Below are 19,931 nucleotides of genomic sequence, written 5' to 3' on the forward strand. Positions count from 1 at the left end.
TGGGGCAGGAGCCCAGGGGGATGGGGATGGGGACAGCGCCGGGCGGCCTCGCTGCCCGCACGATCCCCGCAGCTCTGCCCGGCGCGGGCAACTCCCACCGCTCCTCCCCGCAGCCCGGTCCCGGCTCCGCGCCTCCTCTCCTGCCCCATCTCCCGGGGAAACTGAGGAGGCACCGCCGCGGGTCAGTCGGCCCCTCTGCCCGGCCCTGCTCACCCGGCGATGCCATTGCTCCCGGGATAAACAGAGGCAGGGACTGCATGGCCCTTGCCACAGCTGGCTGCCCGAACTGCCGAGCTGGGACGGTGCAGGGGGAGGGAAGAGCAGAGTGGGATGTGATGCAGGAGTTGTCTGCTGAGCAGGAACCATCACGGAGAGCTCCGCTCGAGCAGTCTGCTATCACCCCGCCCTGCTCTGGGAGGGGGCACGAGAAAGAGCTCTGACAGGCGTTGGGCAGGAGGACATTGCTTAACTGCATATAGACAATGAAAATGGCCTGCTGTCTGCTAACAAAGGATTACAAACTGTTTCTGGATATAGGGGAAGCTGGTTCCTCTCTATCCCTCTGCCATGCTTATCCCAGTGGGCAGCAGACACTTCATGGTCCCTGCTCTCTGCCCACTGCCAGAGGCAGCCTTGCTTTGCAGTCTTGCCCCACAAGGCTAAAACTCCAGCAGCCTAGTGGCTCTGACAGAGGTATTTACTAGGACAGCCCTGACACAAACAGCTGAAAAATTTACCATCACGGCTGGACGGGCCAAGAGAAAGGCTCCCTTTGGTAACATGAGCATGCTATTCTGCTATATCTGGGCCATGCTAGAGAGGAGTTCCTCTGGCCACTAGTAATGGGCTGCCCAGGATACTCAGTGCCATGCCAAACATTTGCTTTCCCTTCAGCCTTGAGGTGGATCTGTGCTGCATTGCTCTAATTTCTGTGTCAAGGCTTGCTTCTTTGCCAGTGCTTTCCTATCTGTTCTCCACATCTGCATGGGCTGCTGTCTTTCTACCTCAGTTTTCCAGCAAGAGCACTGGTAAAACCAAGGGTCCCTGTTTATAGCCTCTAGCTGCTGTTGATAGCCTCTGATGCAAACAGTACAGGCTGGTGGTCAAGGCACATGGATTGCCTGCTTGTGACTTTACCATATCCAGCATTCTTCTGCCCCAGCACCATCATAGTGGTCATTCTCTCCTTGATCCTCTGCCTTCTTGGTCTTCTGCCCCACCTGCACAGTTCCCTCTTAACCCCTGTTTTTGAAAAAATACCCTTTTGAAGACATGAACAGAAAAAGAAAAATATTACAGATACATAGAGATAGCAGTAACCATATTGATACTTTCTCCTAGGTAAGCCCCATCCTCCCCATCCCTGCTTGTCAGCCAGTCTGAGAGCAACGCGGCTAGCCAACAAGAGTCAGTGCTGCCAGCACATGCCAGAAACCAAGGCAAAGTAGCTGAAGCTGTGGCATGGAGAGCATGGGTATGGTAGGACAGTTCTTGTCTCTACAGCAAGACGTGTCTGGTGGTATTTTGCAGAGCTGGCAGCCCACAACAGCAGTGGGAAATGCCTTCACCTCCTTCATATCCCTGCTCCCAGGGCTGCTGGGTTCCCGTGGAGCTGCTCTTTCCCCAGGCTTCAGCAATGAAGGCCATGTGAAAGAGTCATGGGCAGGTTTCCAGCACTACCCAGTGTTACTTGGCAGCCAGAGAGTGCTAGGCAGGGCTATAGTAAAATAGTGCAAGCCCCATGTTTGGCCAGTTTCACCCTCCCCTTTCCCTTCCTAGGCTCCTTTCAGTAGCCTGGGACAGTAGCGGCAGAGTTGGAACTGCAGTGCTGCCAAGGGACACATGAGGAAAACTCTCACTTTGCTATGGAGGCAAGCAAGACTGATATGAGAAACAACAGTAAAAAAAGAAATGCCAGAGCATTAGAGCCTAAAAAGGAGCCCATGGGCAAAATCTCACGTGGGTGGAGAACACATCTCACACACTACTAGGTCTGGAGAGTTAGTCAGTGTTATCCATAGCATAGGGATGGAGGCAGCCTGTCATCAGGCAGCAGGTTTAAAGCATACAAAAGGAAAGAGTTTTGCACAAAAGACACCCTGAAATTACATCATCAAAGCTGAAAGTTAAATGAGTGCAAAAGAGGATAAGATGAATTCACAGAGAACAGAGTCAGAGTTATCAGATCTTGAAGTAATCATTTGATCACAAATTTCCTAAACCCCTGATGTGTAGAAGAAAAGGATTATGCTGTTTGCCTAACTATCCCTCTAAATCCTCGCTCACCACACAGCTGGAGACGAGTGCCAATGCCCTGCCTGTTTGATCTGACCTAGCATGGCCTTTACACATTCTAGGAAAATGACAATAATAAATCTGGACATGTTTGAAAACACTGATGAAAGCAGAAACAAACAATAGAAGATGTTAGGACTTAGAAACAGTGAAGGAAGTAAATAAAAACTTCATTTGGAAAATACAGCTAATACATCTGGGATGGATCATACACTCCCCCACCCCCCACCCAGATGTGCAAAAATGGAGAGACCTTGAGGCAGTGGGAGAAGGAAGGGAAGAAGGAATGCTCTGTGCCACTGTGGTGAGAGTGAGAGGAATGTGAATGCAAGCCCATTCTCCCCACCTTTGCATTGCTGATGGGCACAGTCAGCAAGGAGCTGATTCTGCTGGAACTGACCATGGAAAGACTGCATCTGATGGGTTCACTTTAGTTCTGGCCATATTGTTAACAGAGGAAGATTGGAAAATTTGAGGAAAGTTCAAGCTAATAGCCATAAGAATCAGCAAACTGTGGGGAGTTCTTGCTGAAAGAAAAATAACAACTGTGAGAAGCATTGTTTGCCTTGGCAGAGCTGTGGCTGTGGCTGCACACGGAGACGCGCAGCCCTGTGAGCCAGGGGCACAGGCCCACTGTCCTTCACCTGTTAGGGGGGTGGAAAGGTGGGCTGCAGTGCCAGCATGATGCCAGTGGGGCTGCCTGGGGAGGGAGAAGGAAAATGAGAACAGAGGACTGCTTCTGTCCAGTTCACAGTTCTTGGGAGAGCAAACTGCTTTGAGGAAGTCAGGATGAAGCTAAGGCAAAGAAAGATGTGGTTTGGGCACTAACAGCCTTCCCAGGAGTGAGGCAACCTGTGTGAGGTGCCCAGAGCCTGGGAAAGACCACAGTGCATTTCTCTACCAGGAGGGGATGCTACCCATCCACTGGGATCTTCAGAGCTGACCTAGGAGAGCATCAGGGAACTGGCAAGAGAGGAAATCACATCTCAGGACTTTTCCATGTTTAGTGCCAGAAGCTCCATTCCACTACTGGCAAACTCTCATCTTCTGGAAAACAGCATGAAAACTTTTCTGGCGTCAGTTCAGAAGTCTTTATTATGATAAGCATACAGAGGCTTGTGTGTACATCAAAACAAAGATCCATTTCTTCAGGGTTGGGCCATGGAAAGAAAACACATGGCCTGGGTGGCAGGGACTGCTGTCCTCAGTGTGCTCTCCCCAGTCCCTCCTGAACAGGCTGTTGAGCCTGTGACAAAGCTGGCAGCCCTGCAGAGCCTGCACATCCTGCCTGGCACAGAGCATGGGAAGAATTGGGGTGGAGAATGAAGGGGCACACATCCGCCCAGAACTGCTCTGGGAGAAGCTGGAAAGCCCTGGCCAGCGCCAACACTTCAAATCAGCCTTCCAGTGCAGAGGTGATGGCCCCACTTCTGAGAGCTTTCTTCCAAGTGGAGGCCCCACTGTACTTTGCTGTAGGGCTGGAGAAATCTGCTGTAGCCTGTACACAGAGGAGAGGCAACTTTATCTAAGGTACTTAGAGCTTGTGGTGGGGAGCAGTTTTCCTGCAAGAGGTGAGGGTGCTGCAGGTACCTGGGCTCTCTCTTCTGAGAAGTTCCAATAGCTGTGCCCACGCTTGACACTCAGCTGAATATGGCAGAGCTCACAGAGGTCATCAGTCCCAGTGAGACCAGGCTGCTCTTGCACCCTGCAAAGCTCCCCTCTGCGAGGAACCTCCCCAAAAATGGACCAACCAACATTTGAACCTAAATCAGAGACATTCATCCCACCTTGCTGCGGCACATCTCAGCCCAGGAGAGGCGTCTCTTCAGGAGAGACCAAGGTCTGGAGTCTTGGCAGTGCAGCAGAGCTGAATAGTGAGTAAATATGTGATAGACCAAACATGTGATGTTAAAAGCTGCTTTACCCAGGAAAATCAAAATGGTAAAGCAGGAAGTGTCTAGAAATTAAAGCCAGAAGCGATCAAATTAGAAATAAGGCACAGATAATTATCAATGAGGCAGATCAACTGTATTAACAAGAGAAATGATACATTATTACTGGCATATTTGGAAAGTCCCTCCACTATCATTAATGGTCTTCATGTACATGTTGGGTGGCTCTGGAGCACATATTTGAGTTGAATACAGCTGGATCAGATGAAACACAGAAGCAAATAAATTAATGTTCATAAACTTGAGCTCTTTGACCAAAGATATTGAGTGGCCTCCATAAAAAAAGTCCTACAATAACAGGAGAAATGTAGAGAAAACAATCATAGGCTGTTCTGTGAATGTTCACTACCAGGCAGTGACATGCAATGGTTTCACTCTGACAGGATGCCTTCAGTCAACTGATTCCTGAAGCCTCAGGTTGCTCAACTGGCATGTTGTCACCTCAGAAGTTCTTATCCTGGAGAGATTGATTTATGAATGGGGTCTAAAAGTCATAAGGTTTAAAAATATTGTAACATATTTTGCATTTATCTTAGTTCAGGCCCTTTTGGTTGCATTCAAGTCATATTTAAAGCTTAAAAAAACCCAAAACTCAAACCAAAAAGTGAGATAATTAAGACAGCAGGAGCAAGTGGAGATGTCTGCTCACCTGGCTCCAGAATCAGGAGCTAACAGTATTAATACTATGGGACTTGCAATGAAGATACAAAACATTGTAAAAGCTCTTCTCCCAGATATTTGACATTTTCCTTTGACATAAATCTTTAGCATGGACAAGAAGAGCAGACTGGAACAAGCTTTCTTTCCACATCAACTTCCACATGAAGTTTTTGCATCAGTTTCTGACATGTCCTAATGGATCTGCTAGTTCTCATCACGGGCACAGCTGAGCAGGAGGTCTCAGGAGAGGAAGGGCCCCTCTGCAGGTTTCCATGCTGTTCACGGGAAGGACGGATGCACCAGCTCACCTGGGGGGCTTCTCCAGGGCTCTGCTCGGCTACAGGGGCTCCGTATGCAAGGAAGGTGGCATGTGATGGGCTGTGCTGCACATGAGGCTGTCTGGGCAGAAGAAGACCACATGTTTCTCCTGCATGCCTGCCAGCCAAAACCTGCTGCTCATCTCTCATCTACCTATCTTTGCTGCAAACAACAGAAGGAAGGCTGCATCCCTAGCTGAATTCTGACATCAGAGTGTATTTGCAGATAAACAGAAACTGGTCAGTGGACTCACTGCTGGTGAAAGGTCATTTGCAGATTGAAGTGGATAATCTGCTTGGGGCAATATTCTTTGAATAATATGTGTTTCAGTGGAGCCACACAGGAGGAAAAATGGCTCGTATTGAGAGACAGTGATGTAGGATGTGAGACAAAGGCTGTTCTGAAATGCCATGACTGGGAAAAAAGACCAAGTTGCAATAGTCCTGCTGGACTCGAAAGCCTGAAAACTTTCTCTTAAGTGAACAGACCTGGACCAGAGATATATGAATGGATAACATAAAGCATAGATCAAAACCAGATATATACACTATTAGTGACTCAACTACCTGCTGAAAACTTTGGTGTCCAAGTTTCAGAAAGATGTACAACTTTTAAAAGAAGTGGAGTCAAGAGCTGCAAGTGAGGTCAGCAGAGACCACTTTACAGATTGAAAACCAATCTATTTAATATGATATAATGACAACTTGCAAGCACCACCAAAGAAAAAGGGATTTTAATAGCAGAGTTACTCAGTCTTTTGGAAATGGGCAGAACAAGATCCAACAGAAGCTGAAGCCACCTAATTCAGAGCAAATATAAGACACAGGTTTTCAGAAGAACAATGATCTGCCCAAAGATCTTAGGACAGGGTAGATTTTTCCCTTACCTTTAGGTCCTTCAATATTTTAGGGCTTCTACTTCCAGGCATGAAGTAGAAATAACTGGGTGACATTTTCCAGCCTGGACTATGCAGAGGGACAGACTGGGAGAGCTCTATGTCTGTGCTTGCCTGAAGCAGAAGGCATTGTTGGGGTTGCACATCCTGACCCCCTCCACACTGCCTGCACCTCTCCTTGGGGAAAGAGGTCTTTGCTATGCCTTCCTCTCTACAATATCTGCTTCCTTTTTGCCTCCACATTTACAGGTCCTTAGGAGAAGAGATTTCTGAGATTTTGTGGGAGGTAGACAGGCACCAGTGGTTTCTGAGTGTTTTTAAAAAAATGGATTTCTGACTTACCTCTCTTTTTTTTGGACCAAGAAACAGAAAAATGGGAGAAAGTGATTCATAGACTCAATCAGGGGCATCGTCCTAGTTGTGTGGGCTGCAATATGTGCACTCACAAGCCCTGGGTCTTGTGGCCATAGGATAAGCCTGTGCTATGAGGAAAGGCAAATCTTCACTAATTTTGCTGGTGGAAAGCGTGGTTCAATCTGTGCGTTCTCATGCTGGTTAAATGCTGCCAGCTGCCTACAGGAACATTAACTAATAAACACTTTCCCTAGATTGGAGGCTGCTGTGTTATCAGCACAGTGACCCTGGATTGCTTTAGTGGGTTATACCCAAGGGCACACTGATCACACCAGGGTCCCTGCAGGCACAGACAGTCGCTATTGGCCAAGGAACCTGGGCCAATACAAGCTCTTCCTACAAAAAGCAGCAATGCCTGGTTGGGAACTTGTGGCTTGATGTACCTTAGGGACACGGGAATGGCTCAGTGCAACAGTGAGCCAGCTTTGGTCCAGCAACAACATCAGGAAGACGTGGGGAAAAGGCATTTTGCCACCTGCAAAAGGAGCTGACAGCAGACAGAGCCCAGCTAAGGGCTGATGACCACGAGCATGCTCAGTTTCTTCATCCTCATCCCTTCTTTTCCCAGAGTGGCATTTGGGAGCCTGACCCACCTTCAGGGGCCAGCCAGGTGCAAGGGCTGTACCCAGCTGTAGGGCTGCTAGAGCTCAGGGCGCAGGGAGGGCAGCAGAGGCGTGCTGGTGCAGAAAGGGCTCCTGGGAACAGCTTCAGTGGAGAAGGAGCAGGATCACCCTGTGTGTGACAGCTCCCAAGAGCTCAGTGGGATGTGTGACCCTGAGATAACCCTTGCAGGAGCACTGGCTCCCAAAGATTTCTGCCACTTTTCTCTTTATAATGCTGTGCACAAGGCAGAAACCAACAAGCAGCAAAGTTTCCTTGAATGAAAGTACGACCCACTCAAGGAGGGGACACGAGCTTGTCTGTCCTTGGCAGAGAAGGTGGCGAGCCTGATGTCCCAACATCTGTCAGTGCAAGTGTGATTCAGAAGAAATAAATGCCCTTGTTGTACAGTCAGAAGCTTCAGTGAGAGGGACTCTGCAGTACAGCCTGCTCTGCTGGGGTCTCCTAGCCCTGAGCAGCCAGGATGACATGGCTCCTCTCGCCTTCAGGTTCTTCCTAAACAATCCCCTTCTGCAGGCACTTGGGCTTGTGGAAGAGAAGCCAGGCAAACAGGAGCACAGACACCAGCACAAGGGAGCACAGCACCATCAGCCCCACGTAGCTGCCGTGGGAGAGAGGGGGCCCGGCTGGCTGCTCTGCAGGGATCATGTTGGTCAGGTTCAGCATGTAGCCCAGGGTCCAACCTGCATCACTGCTGCCAATCTGAAACAGAAGAGCAGAATCAGTGCTGGGAGGCTGCCTAGGGCATTGCCTGAGCAGTGGCACCTCAGGGCCAGGCTGTGTGGCAGAGGCTGCAGAGAACTGCTGGGGTAGAGCCCTCCCCACCATGAAACACACCTTTCCAAGGAAGTGGATCATTTGCCAGTTGTCTTCAGTGAACCCATAGCCATTTTCCAGGAGAGAGAGGATGTAGGCTCCAGAGAAGCAATATTCACTCAGGTACTTTTCTTTGATGTGGTGATATGCTGTCTTCACCTAGGGAAGGAGGCAATCACCAGACTGTTAAATGCACCTTCCCACTGCTTCAGCTTGTGCCTGAGCATCCACTGCAGGTGCTGGGGGGATCTTCCCCATCTTGCTCTGGAAATTAATCCCAGGCATTTATCCCACAGAAAAGTATCAGCAGCCCCAGTCTACTGCAACAAGCATGGCTCACCTCTTGCCAAGGCTGGGCACAGAAGCTCTCAATGGTGCTGATCACTTTGTTCAGGGCAAGGGGGTTTGGTTCACTGGTCAGGTTCAAAAAGTTCATCACAAAATAGAAAGCAGAAAAAGCCTGAAGGAGAAAGATTTTTTTAATCTGACTAAGCCACAAATCCCACAAAAGAAAATGAGTTTGTTTATAGATAGAGAAATATAAGAAGAAAAATCACACACACAAGAGCAGGAATGTTTTCAAGAGTGATGTCATTTTGAGGGATATGGCTCAGAGCTGCTGAGAGATGGAGGTAGGAATTATAATATCCTGAAGAACTTCTGTGAGCTCTCTGCTTTATGTGTGCCAGTGGCACACAGTGAATGCTGATTGCCATCACAACCATGATCCCATTTTGGCAACTGAATGAAATGAGTGCGCAACGAGTATCACCACAAAAAGCAGAGGTGAAGGTCTGAAAGGATTGTACAGAGCCCCATCATATAATCCAAGGTCCACAAACCCCATCTCTGACCATGACCAGTAGCTGATAGGTAGGAGGCAGCTTAGGAACAGGGCAAGATTGTACTAGCAGTTCCCTGGAAAGCCTCACAATCACTGAGCAGCTCTTTGCAGCTCTAGGAGTGATGGTCAGCATGGTGTCACGCATAATGTGTGTTCAGAGTGTGCACTGTCTCCTCATCATGTCTGGGAAGCAGATAGGTGAGCTGACTGGTTTCACTGGTAGCACTCAGACACTGCTGGGTGAATTTCAGGTCTGGTGGCACCTCTGCCCTCAGGAGACAACGTTTGCAGGAGCAGTGTTCCTGCCTACAGCAGGCTCTCCTGCCTCTGGTGCTGGACTGCTTAAAAAGTGAGTAAACACAGCAGCCCAAGGAGATGGGTTAGAATGGGAGCAGTGCAGTGCTGGTAGGCCAGTATTTACTGGGGTAGCTCTTAGCATGTCTGTCCTCACAGCAAGTGCAGCACTGCTTTCGTAGTTACATGTCCAAAAAGCCATCTTGTAAATGATTTCCTGCCTCAGTCATGAAGAATGTGCTCTAGCATTACTCTGAATTTCTGCTCGTCTGACATTCTGGATCACAGATAGTTGAAGAATGAGTGAAGACTCACCCCAAAATCCCCTTGTAATGGAGGTAGGTATATCCCATTGAAGGAGCAACTGGAGTAAGGACAATTGCTTTTGTTGAAGAGTTTCTGGATGCTTTCTCGGCACTTCTGATAGTCCCCCTCTCCCTTTATGTACAGCTGGCTGAAAGGTAATTGCTTTTTCTTGTCTGATGTGCAAGGGTTTTTGAAGAAGTCACTAATATTTATAGTCCTCTCATAACCCTTGTGAAAGCATGGGTCGAATAGATTGCTGTTCTCCACGGTCTGAAAGTAAAAATCAATCCAAACTGTTACACTTTGCTCTAGAATAACACCCTGGGAAAGAGCCACAAGGAAGGGTGGCACAGTACATCACATCCAGGTGCACACATCACATCAAAGGGATAAGGATGGCTTAAGGCACTGGCTGCACAGGGGAAGATGTGGGTACTGCCACAGCCTCCCTGTAGGACCTGGGTAAATTATTTTAAGTCACAGTTTGTGAAGCTGTTGATTTGGGTTTCTCAGAGATGGTAAAATGTCACCTCCCCTGAGTACTTCAGTTAAATGCAGTTCTCTTGCTACCCCATGCCCAAGAATCAAGGCATCTCAAATTGGTAGTTTGTATGGAGAACAATGACATTTCCCTAATCCAGACTAAGAGGTGAGCTGGGACACAGCAACTTTTACAGCACCAGTATCCCAAAGCTGGGAGAGTCCAGGATTGTTCAATTACAGATGTAGATGTACTTGCCTGTAGATCCCTGGCCAGTTTCTGCTGCAGAGCCTGATCCTTCCCATAGCAGAGAAAGCTGTGGGTGTACACTTGGTAATCCTTGCCGTAGAGACGGAAGTAGAGCTGGTTCTCTGGGGACTCAGAAGTGAGGTCCTTTGATTCAAAGGTAATCTGTGTGGAGGCTCCTCCAAGGTCTAGTGCTCCTGATGTCTCACTTAAGGATTTCAGGGAGTGTAGAAGCTTTTTCCAGCCAGACTTGGGGAAGAAAAATAATCAAAGTAAACCAGATATATTGGGCATGGAGAAGATTTATTTTGGAGAAATAAAAAAAAAGAGAAAGAACTATGAGGAGAGAAGCAGAAGCACAGAACACAGGAAACATGGGAAGTCCTGGAGGGGGCATGAGATGAGAGCTGGAACAAGATATAAGAAAAATGCAAGTTTGTAAATACAGAAGATGGATAATGTCCAAGTGTTTGCAGGAGGGCAAAGAATATGAAATCTAATACTATTGTTATGAGAAAAAACAGTCCACTTACTGTTTCAGCTCTCAGAACATTTATAAGCTCAACAGGAAAGAACCATAGTCAAACTTTTCAGAAACAGAAGTATTTTAGATCAGGAAATGAAAAGGATGCTGTACCCAAGCAAAATGATTGAAGATGCTGGTGTTTTATTTCAGTGCTTGAAGCCTAATTATAGTGGTGCATCCTGATACCACTAAGTATCAGGATGTACTCACAGCAACTGCTGAGGCAAGATGTGCAGCTTCCTGATCCCTGGTAAATGGCTTACAAGGGAAGAGAGTGTCTGTGACACCTTCTTGCAAGGCAGGACTTACAAAGTGCTGCAAGCCAATCATTCAAATGTCTTGCTATAGATAAACTACCTGCTTGAAATTGCCCAGAAGGTAGTTAATGGTGATCCATCCATAGGCTCCTTCTTCCTGACCAGTGATGATTCTGGCACCCTGGAAGTTGAAGGGAGCTGAGCGTAGTGTGTTTCCTACTGAGGACAAGACTTTGTCTGCTGCACTTTCATTCTGCAACCTGGATGAACAGAAGAAAGGATGGAGTAACTCTGGCTGACAGCTCTCTATGTGCTTCATTCTGAGCAGGCAGGCTGCAACTCCCCACCAAGGGTCAATGATCAGAGGTCGGTCATTTGTGTGGGTCATCCATGGTCATCTCTGTCACACCTTGACAGCACAGCTGCCACCAACTCTGACACTTACAGACCCTGCAGCTGGGAGGGGTAGGTACTTGGAGCACAGACCAGAGCCCTTGTTCTGTAGCATGTATTCTGACAGGAATTGCACTGTGGAGACTCCTCTTTACTGTCACCTCTTTACTGTTTCATTAGAGAAGAAATCCAGTAGATATCCCCAGGAAGATTTCCCAGGCAATATATACCAAAGATCAGTTCCCTGTCCTAGCCAGGAGAGGTCTGGGTCACCCTCCTGAAAATCACAAATTGAAGGAGGTTGTGATTATAAAATTACCTTAGCCTCTGATGGCCGTCTGTGGGGCGTAGCAACATATTTGGGCTCAAAAATCTGGGCCTAATACCAGACTATGGAGATGTTTGAGCATCCCCTTATTATGGGGATGTCAGGGCATCAGCCTGGGCACTGCTGATCTCCTGGTGTCTCTGTGCTGCATGTGGATGCAGGAGATGATGGAGGGATGGAGTGAGTGGGGAAGCAATGGAGAAGTCCAGGGGACTTGGGGCTCAGAGAGATCAGCAGCAGAGGAGGCTATCTGGGGGCGGTGTGAGCTGGCAGTGTGTCCAAGGACTGTCCCCCAGAGGCCCCCACTGCACATCCACAGTGGTCCCAGGTGCAGTGCTTCAGGAGAAGGGGACAAGCCCTGCAGTACCTGAGAAGCCGCATGCCAGCAGTTGCTCCGAGGTAGACGGGTGTCTCTTTGTGCTGTGCTGAGGGAATCACCTCTTTTGCTTGTTGTAGGCACTGTGCCAGAGAGGGACCTGCCTTCTCTGTGGCATGGGAGTAACCTGAGATCCCAGGGCCTGTAAGAAGTTTATAGTTTATAGTTCAGACTCCAAGCATAATGCCAGAATGCTGTCATGAGCGGGTGTGCCAAACTGTATCACAGGCAGCAGAATTGGATTCAACCATCCCATTTCTGAGGAGCTTTAGAAATCCTACAGCACCAGCTAAGCCCAATGCACATAGTGGGTGGTCACAGTGCCCAGCATCTGCCACCCTTTCTCTGCAAGGCAGGCTATGAACTAGCAACGAGGGCTGAGACAAGCCATTTCTTTAGCATGCCCTGAACATCTGCAGTCTCTTCTCTGAGTCTGCCTGGGTGTACCCTGGATCTGTGCCTGAAAATCCCTGACCCTTCCATGCTGGCTCCTCTGGGGGCAGATGCTGTCATTTGTTTGTGTACTTTCTGCTCACACTACAACACTGGGTGTTCTGCAGCTATTGTGTCTCATGATAACCCAAGGAAAAAATCATTGTCCCTCTCTGCCATGTGTCCCCTGGTTCTGCCCCAGGACCAGTGCCTGCATGGCAGCAGTGAAGCCCCATTTGCTCCAGCTTGCTGTATGCTCAGTGTGCTGCTCGTGACGTGGGATGCTGCAGCACTGAGCAGCTATCGCAGCAGCTTCATAGCAGTAGGGCTCTCTCCTGCACTGCAGAGGCCTGAAAAGGCCCCAGGCAGGTCTAACAGCATCTCAGAATGCAGCAATCCATGATGGTCTGTGCTGTTCCTTGTTATGTGCACCCCTGGGCTTCATTTATGCCTTCCTAAACCATACAGTATCTACACAGCAATTAAATAGAATTAAAAAAGCACCATGACACGCACAAGTTGAGCAACCGTGAGCCACAAGCTTGCACAGAAGCCTTGAAAAAGAGCAAACCATGCTCTCTCCTCTCATTGCTTTCATCAGCACTTTAGCAAGAGTGCATGCAGACATTTTATTTAAGTACATTCTTTGGTGTAGTTCTTTCCAAAAAGCAATTAATTCCAAGCATCCCGAAAACAAGGGAAAAAGTGGATGCATTTTTTTCCCCAGGAAGGTCAGGCACAAACAGCTCTCTATGGGAACCAGTGAGATGCATTATCTCATAGGTGTAACACTGTTTCTACTATTGGCCTCTTCCTCTAGATTTCTCCTCCCTCACCCTTTTATTACATTATCTCTTCTTCATCCCATGCCCCTTCCCCAGCTCCTTTTTCTCCTCTTACCTTCAACTTTACACACCTCCACCTGCTTCACCACCCCGGTGTCGTTCTCCTTCTCTGCTGGCCACTCGTACACGTAGAGGTTGGTGTGCGACGATCCCGCATCCAGCACGATCCCATACTGCGGGCAGAGCAGAGCCCACGTCACACCTGAGGCACTGTGTGCTGGCCTCCCCTGAGGACCAGGCACACACAGCCCCTCTGTCTGGCAGCTGTGGGACTGTGTGTGCCCTTGCTTCTCTCAGCAGAGCTTCAGTGCAAAGCTCGCGGCAAAGGAAACAGGAGAAGAGAAACCGCGAAGCTGGGACTGGTGACTTAAGAGATGATTCCCTGTGAAGCTGTAACTGGTTTTCCCACAAAGATGTAAAAAAAGATGTTGAGGTGCATGGAGCCAGAAAAAGAGGTTAGCCAGAGCCAGCAAGGGCAGCAACATGTCTGTGAGCACTATGGACACCTAAACCCCCATGCTGTTTTCCTCTAAGGGTACCAGCTTGTAATACCTTAATATTCTTCGGAAGTGGCTGGTTTTGGGTCACTGCTACAGCAATTAAAGCAATTACAGCCAAAGTGGAGAGGAATCCCAGGATGAGTAGAATCGTTCTTGTTGAGGACATCTTTGGTTTGGTACCTGTGACTAGAGCAGGAGAAGGATGTTAGTATCCCAGTAGCCCATCCTTCCTCACACCCCAAAGGCATGTCTTTTGGCATGTTCCTGTAGTCCTTTTTCCCTATGAATATCTGCCTTTGCCCACGAGGTTATGAATGGCCTGTGTTTGCAGAATTGGCACAGTATGACAAATCACACACTTTGCAGAACTTGTACCACTCTAATTCCTTAAATGTTACAGGCATATTTGGGATAACCTATCTAACAGATTAAGATTTTTGTGGTTTACTATACATGGTTAGCAATAGAATTCTGTAAAAAAGGCCACTTATGGCTGATGAAAATAATTCACAACCAATATGTCATCTGAGCTTTCAGAACCAAAATACATATAGTTGCACTTGTTAGTGGCTAGCATGATGCTGTCTTTCACATTTTTCTGCTTTGGATAGTCCTTCATGTATCCCACAGTCAAAACCTCATTTCACAACTTAGACCTGGCCAATTTTTCAACTGTTTAATAAAATACCATCTGCCTACATGGAACTCTAGAAAGGATATCAGCATAATTTCCAGATTTATAGCTTTGATGTAAAGTCAACATTTAAAACAAATAACTCCAGGGGACATATGTGCTCCCACTATAACATGAAAACCATTTCTACCAACAGTGATGCTTCAGACTCAAAAGCACTGATCATCTGACTCGCATGGGAAATTGTTTCTCTTCTCCTTTTACACAAACACTCCAGGAGATGTTTAGAAGTACATTACAGTCATTCAGGATGGCAATACCTTGGTACAGGCAACCACATCAACTATTATCATGCTCTGAGAGAACCTGATCTGCACCAGAATTTGTGTTCCAGAGGTCTCCAGACCTCCAGATCCACATTAATGTGCCAAATCCATCCTGGCACTTCATATCATGCATGCAAATATGAAAAGCATTCAAGTTCTGAACTGGGTCAGCTTCTAACTGCTCTGAGAGGCAGTCTCAGGTTCCAGAACTATACAGTGTTACCTGACCTTACAAATGACCCTAAATCCTCAAGTTATTCTCAGAAGTTAGCCCAAGTGAAAAGAAGCAACAAACCTCTAGAAATTTCTAACCACAGACAAATAACATCTTCTTACCTTAGAGAAAATGGAACCTAAAAGTGCCAGTGGGGCTTGCTTTGAAGATGCCTCAGACAGGCCCATTGGGAATGCAACACTGGCCCATTGGGAATGCCTGGAGCTCTGTGCTCTCTCTGTGTAAATCTGCTGAGGTTAACTGTGAAATTTGGAAGCTTGTAAAGCTCGCATTTTGTGAGTGCCTATTAGAGGGCCAGCATGCTTGCCAATATTTCCAAGAATGCAGCTTAAAAAAATAACCTAGTGCACATACCAGACAGTAGGAAGTAAGAATGTATTTTATCCAACTCTATTCAAAAACGCCCAGAACTCAGGGCTTGAAGTGATTAGAAACAGCAGAGCATGACAGCTGGGAGACCTTCCTTCTCATTGGAGAGAGTAGTTGGCTCAGGTTATGGTAGCACTGAGCATGTCTGTTGAACAAAAACTATTTTAACCCTAGAAAAACGAATTAAAGCAGATGCTATAATTAAAATTAGCTGCACAGTATAGATATGAAGTTAGCGTGCCTGAAAACTGAAACTGCTGCTGACAGTTGCACAGCACATCCACAGATTTGTTGCCACCGTTCCTCTGAGATCTTGCCCAGAGGCAGCCATGAACAAATTTGTTACGTGTTTGCAGTCATAGGAATGAAGGACATATGACTTTGCACAAGTTCTAAGATTTTCAGATTTCCTGTTGTGATGGGTATTGTCAGACTGCTGTATCTTTTCAGCAGCCATGCTCTGAAAGTGGCAGCATTGGCAGCAAAGCAGGAGCACTGTTCTCACTGTAATGGATCATCCCAATTATGAACTAGAAAGCCCTTGTCCGAAGGCAGAGACATAATGATAATTGTCTGCATCCCACCTGTGGCCTGAGATCAGTAATTTTTTTGCCAAGGCATGTTATTTTCTTAACCCTGAATATGACTTTTGCCTGAATTTTAGTTCAGTATCATGAGCACTTTTCAGGACTCTGGGGTTTGTATATAGTGACTTCATTGCTGTATCCCATACCACACCATCCATCTCTGTGAACTCTAATGCTACCGAGAAGCACTTCATTGAAATGATTCATACAAGAAAAGGTACAAGGTGCTAAGCATAATCCAGAAGGTAATGTAACAAAGTAATAACCTTCCAAAGAGCACTCAAAGTGTACAGACTTGAATACTTGACAGACTTATTTAAAAAAGACAAACTTATTTTTAAAAATCCAAACAAAAACCAACACTGCAAATCTATCTAAAGAATTCAATGTAGTTAAAATTCACTTGCTGTTTGTTCAGAAAGGTAAGGTATTTCAATTAGTTCCCTTTTCTGTGCACTTGGTTACCTGCATCAGCTCTAGGTGTAATTGCAGGTTCTGCAGGGACGAAACAATTAAGCTATTCCAGCTTCCTCCAGCTCCTTAGAGTTTCACATTCTCACTGCTGAATGCCATGCAAACACTCCCCAGTGTCCACCAAGTGGAGCAGTACTTGACTGATTGCCAGGCCCCAGGGTTTTCCTTCCACTAGCAGTTTTCCTCAGCTAAAGATTAAGCAGATATGATCTTCTGTCCCCGTGCCCAGTCAGAATCCCAGCAGAGACAGATCTCTACTCTTTCTCTCACACTGCCCACTGTGTGCAGTGACTAAAACATCCCACAGGGCCATAAGGAGGCATAGAAATGATGCTGCTTTTCTCCTCTTAGAGCTCAGAGCTGCTTGATGCTGGAGCCCTGCCCGGCTGCACGGGCACTGAGCACTCTCCAGATGCTGGAGCACAGCCCAGCTGCTCAGGCATCTCTGTCTGTTTCCAGTTTTGGTCTCTTTGCTTTTTTGTAGGGGCTACCACTGGTTCCATCCAGTGATGGCCCCAAAACATGAACAGATCTAACATCCTTTCTGTCTCCAAGACAGAGAACTGGGAGGATGTTGTCAGTCACTGCAGGTGGCAGCAATTTTGCTGTGGAAACCCTGTCGCTCTTAGTGAATAACCAGGAAGGACCACACCAGCGTGGGAGGCAGCTCTGTGTGAAGGCAAGGAAGCAGATTTGACTCTTGTGTCTTCCAGAGCTCAAGACAAATAGGAAATGGCCCCTCTGGCCAAACTACACTAAATCAACAGCACCTCTGCATGCCAGGAGATGTCACTCACAGCCAAGGCTGCCCACCCTCAACTCCCTTCTCACCAAACAAGACTTACTAACATAAGTTAAAAGGAATCGGGCAACCAGCTGCTTTTAGACGTGCAATAAGCAGAGACTAAGGCTTGTTTAAGGAGTGACATTAGGAATGTCAAGCAGAAAAGATGCTGAACATAGACCAAAGCCATGCTTGGTTCTCACTGTGACCCATCATCTCTAATAAATACAAATGTTTTTGTAAGCTCTGACTTTGCACAACAGGTAAAGCTGATGTTTGATTTTCACTTGGATGTTCATGCTCAGTCTGTTACAGGAGGGATCACAAGAATTTGTACTGCAAGGCCATCTCCTTTCCACTGCACAAGTTCCACACTGACAGAGACAGTTCCCACTATCACCTTTATCCTCTCAGCTCTTCTCTCTGTGGTCAGAAACGTTCCCATTTTCAGCCTTAATTTATTTATTGTCAGTCTGTTCTCTCTGCCTTTCTCCCACTTCTATCTCACAACTTCTGAAATGTCCAGTCCTAAGAGAATTTATTCTCAGTCAATTTGTAAGAAATGATCCTTTCTGGATTTTTGTCTTTCCCAGCATTGTCTAACTGAGGAGTCCTGCATCACTTCTCTGCATGTAGAATTACTTGCTTATATTTTTATGGAGCATTCTGACCAGAGCTGCAAGGAGACTGGCCTTGCACAGCAGTGAACACAAGGGATGATACAGTCCCAGCCTAAATGAAGTGAGTACTACTTCAGAAACATGGTCATCCTGCAGCACAGGCTGTGCTAAGTCAGCCCAGAACCTCTCATGCGAACTCAGCAAACCCACCCAGGAGAGAGGGGCTCTGGTGATGCAGCCTGTGCACATTTTCTAACTGCAGGAGTTTGTGTCTGTGGAGTTCTGCTGGCAGTGATGGTAGGGGAAGGGCATGGGAGCAGTCAGTGCTGCTGTTCAACGTGGAGAGGAGACACACCCATCATCCTCCTGGTGAGTGAAAATGAGATTTCAGTAGTAACGAAGTTTTACAGGCTGAATTGCCTGAAATTGTCTCACTGATTACTCTGTGAGGTTGCTGAACTTGCAGGGTTCAGGGTTTGATGCACATTACCCTCCTGTCTTCACTCACCATAACCAAAAATCTGAGTGCATAAACACTCAGAAGACCCACACTGCTTCATTTATCAACCCTTTTATGAAATTTTCCCTGTCCCCAACTGACTTCTTACTCATTCTTCATCTGCCTTTTTCATTTCAACATGCTTGTATCCAAGTTACCTAGGAAGACTTTGCTGCAAAGTAATGTAAACCACCTGTTTCAGGCCAGCATATTAGAAAAGCCTTTTCTTAGGCTGTCAAGAGGCTCAGGTTTGGCTTAGAATTTACATACAAGTGCATATACAGTAAGTCAATGGCTTTGGTTTAAGGGGCTTTATAGAATTTATAGAATTCAAGCTCCAGATCAGGCTTGTACATCACTTTTTACAACTGTTACATGGAACAGTGTGGGAGACTCTGCTCCAAGTTTTAATAATTCATATGGTAAAGACTGTGGCCTAAATACTGGTGTGATCTCTGCCCCTCCTTGTAGTGCTATGTAGAATTATAAATACACATTTACTGGGTTATATTTTTCCAGATGAAATACTTGTAAGTGCTGAAGTACAAACACGGAAGTGTCAGTGAAACTGATAATCCAAACAGTATAATGAGTTTTTTGGATGCTGTCTCTCAGATATATTTGATACTGAAATCATGCATCCCTACATGTCTCAAAACCCACAGAGTCCTATGAATTTGGGCTATACAGCTTGGCAGCTTGAACTGTGCCATGTGCACACATACCTGTGCATTCGTTGAGCTGGAAGACACAGAGTGTGCCTGTATCTGAGACAGCACCAAGCTGGGAGCAAAGCACACTGATACCTAGGGCTGGAACTGAAAATAAATTTGACAAATAGGTGAGAGCCTGGTGAAAACATCTAACTCACTTAAGGACAAGAGCAAATATGACATTTAGGGAAGAGCCATCACCCAAGGACAGGGTGGTGAGCAATCTGTTAAGTAGCTTTTCCAGAGAAAACGTTATTGCAGCTACAGCAGTTTATAGTAATCTTTGCCTCCATCTAAAGCTGGTAAATCCTCCTGTGAGGTTCTATGACCAGTTTTGGACACTGCCTTTCAGGAAAGATGTTGACCACTTGGAGAAACTCCAGAAGAGAGCAAGAAAGATCACAAGCCTAAAAGCTTGACCTATGAGGAAAGATTGAAGGAATTGAATTGTCAAGTTTGCAAAAAAAGAAGAGTAAAGAAGGCTCATTAATTGTCTTCAGACAAATGACATTTCTGTCTGCCAGCACTGGTGTAGCCAATCCTGCCTCAGGATGAGGGTGGCTCCTGGATTTTCTCCCAGTTCCGTTTCCTTGGTTCAGAAGGAGGGGGATCAGCAAAAAGGGGACAATGCACTCATAAGTTATGCTGTCAGCAAAGCCAATGCAGTGCATGTGCTCTCCCCGTGGGATACAGATGCAGTTGTACAAAGGTGCTCCCTCCTTTGCCCAACGAAGCCCCAGGTTTTGTTCAGACATAATTCAGCCATGGCAGCCACCCTGCTGGGTGCTATCCATGTGTGCAGCACTGCTTGGTGTGGGAATTCCTCATCCTTTTGCTGCTTTTAGTGTTGTGGCTGGGATACAGCCCTGAGAAATTGCACAAGACACAGGG

The 19,931-nt window shown here is 46.9% G+C and overlaps 2 protein-coding genes across 2 annotated transcripts in view; both read right to left on the reverse strand.

The window, feature by feature from the left end:
- CPN1 (carboxypeptidase N subunit 1) overlaps positions 1-295 on the reverse strand; it is a 12,119-nt gene extending 11,824 nt beyond the window's left edge. The window contains exon 1 of the mRNA XM_031062570.1: positions 214-295. Coding sequence (XP_030918430.1) covers positions 214-259 — 46 coding nt within the window. The 5' untranslated portion in view covers positions 260-295. The remainder of the gene's footprint in view (positions 1-213) is intronic.
- Positions 296-3,371: 3,076 nt separating this feature from the next.
- Positions 3,372-19,931, reverse strand: part of ENTPD1 (ectonucleoside triphosphate diphosphohydrolase 1) — a 22,341-nt gene continuing 5,781 nt past the window's right edge. Inside the window, exons 2-10 of the mRNA XM_031063588.1 lie at positions 13,852-13,985; positions 13,355-13,472; positions 12,014-12,164; positions 11,026-11,185; positions 10,155-10,391; positions 9,425-9,685; positions 8,312-8,431; positions 7,993-8,130; positions 3,372-7,857 (exon numbers count right to left, since the gene is read on the reverse strand). Of these exons, the coding sequence (XP_030919448.1) occupies positions 7,651-7,857; positions 7,993-8,130; positions 8,312-8,431; positions 9,425-9,685; positions 10,155-10,391; positions 11,026-11,185; positions 12,014-12,164; positions 13,355-13,472; positions 13,852-13,965 (1,506 nt within the window). The 5' untranslated portion in view covers positions 13,966-13,985 and the 3' untranslated portion in view covers positions 3,372-7,650. The remainder of the gene's footprint in view (positions 7,858-7,992; positions 8,131-8,311; positions 8,432-9,424; positions 9,686-10,154; positions 10,392-11,025; positions 11,186-12,013; positions 12,165-13,354; positions 13,473-13,851; positions 13,986-19,931) is intronic.

Source organism: Geospiza fortis, unplaced genomic scaffold, assembly GCF_000277835.1.
Source record: "Geospiza fortis unplaced genomic scaffold, GeoFor_1.0 scaffold130, whole genome shotgun sequence".
Classification (NCBI taxonomy): Eukaryota; Metazoa; Chordata; class Aves; order Passeriformes; family Thraupidae; genus Geospiza; species Geospiza fortis.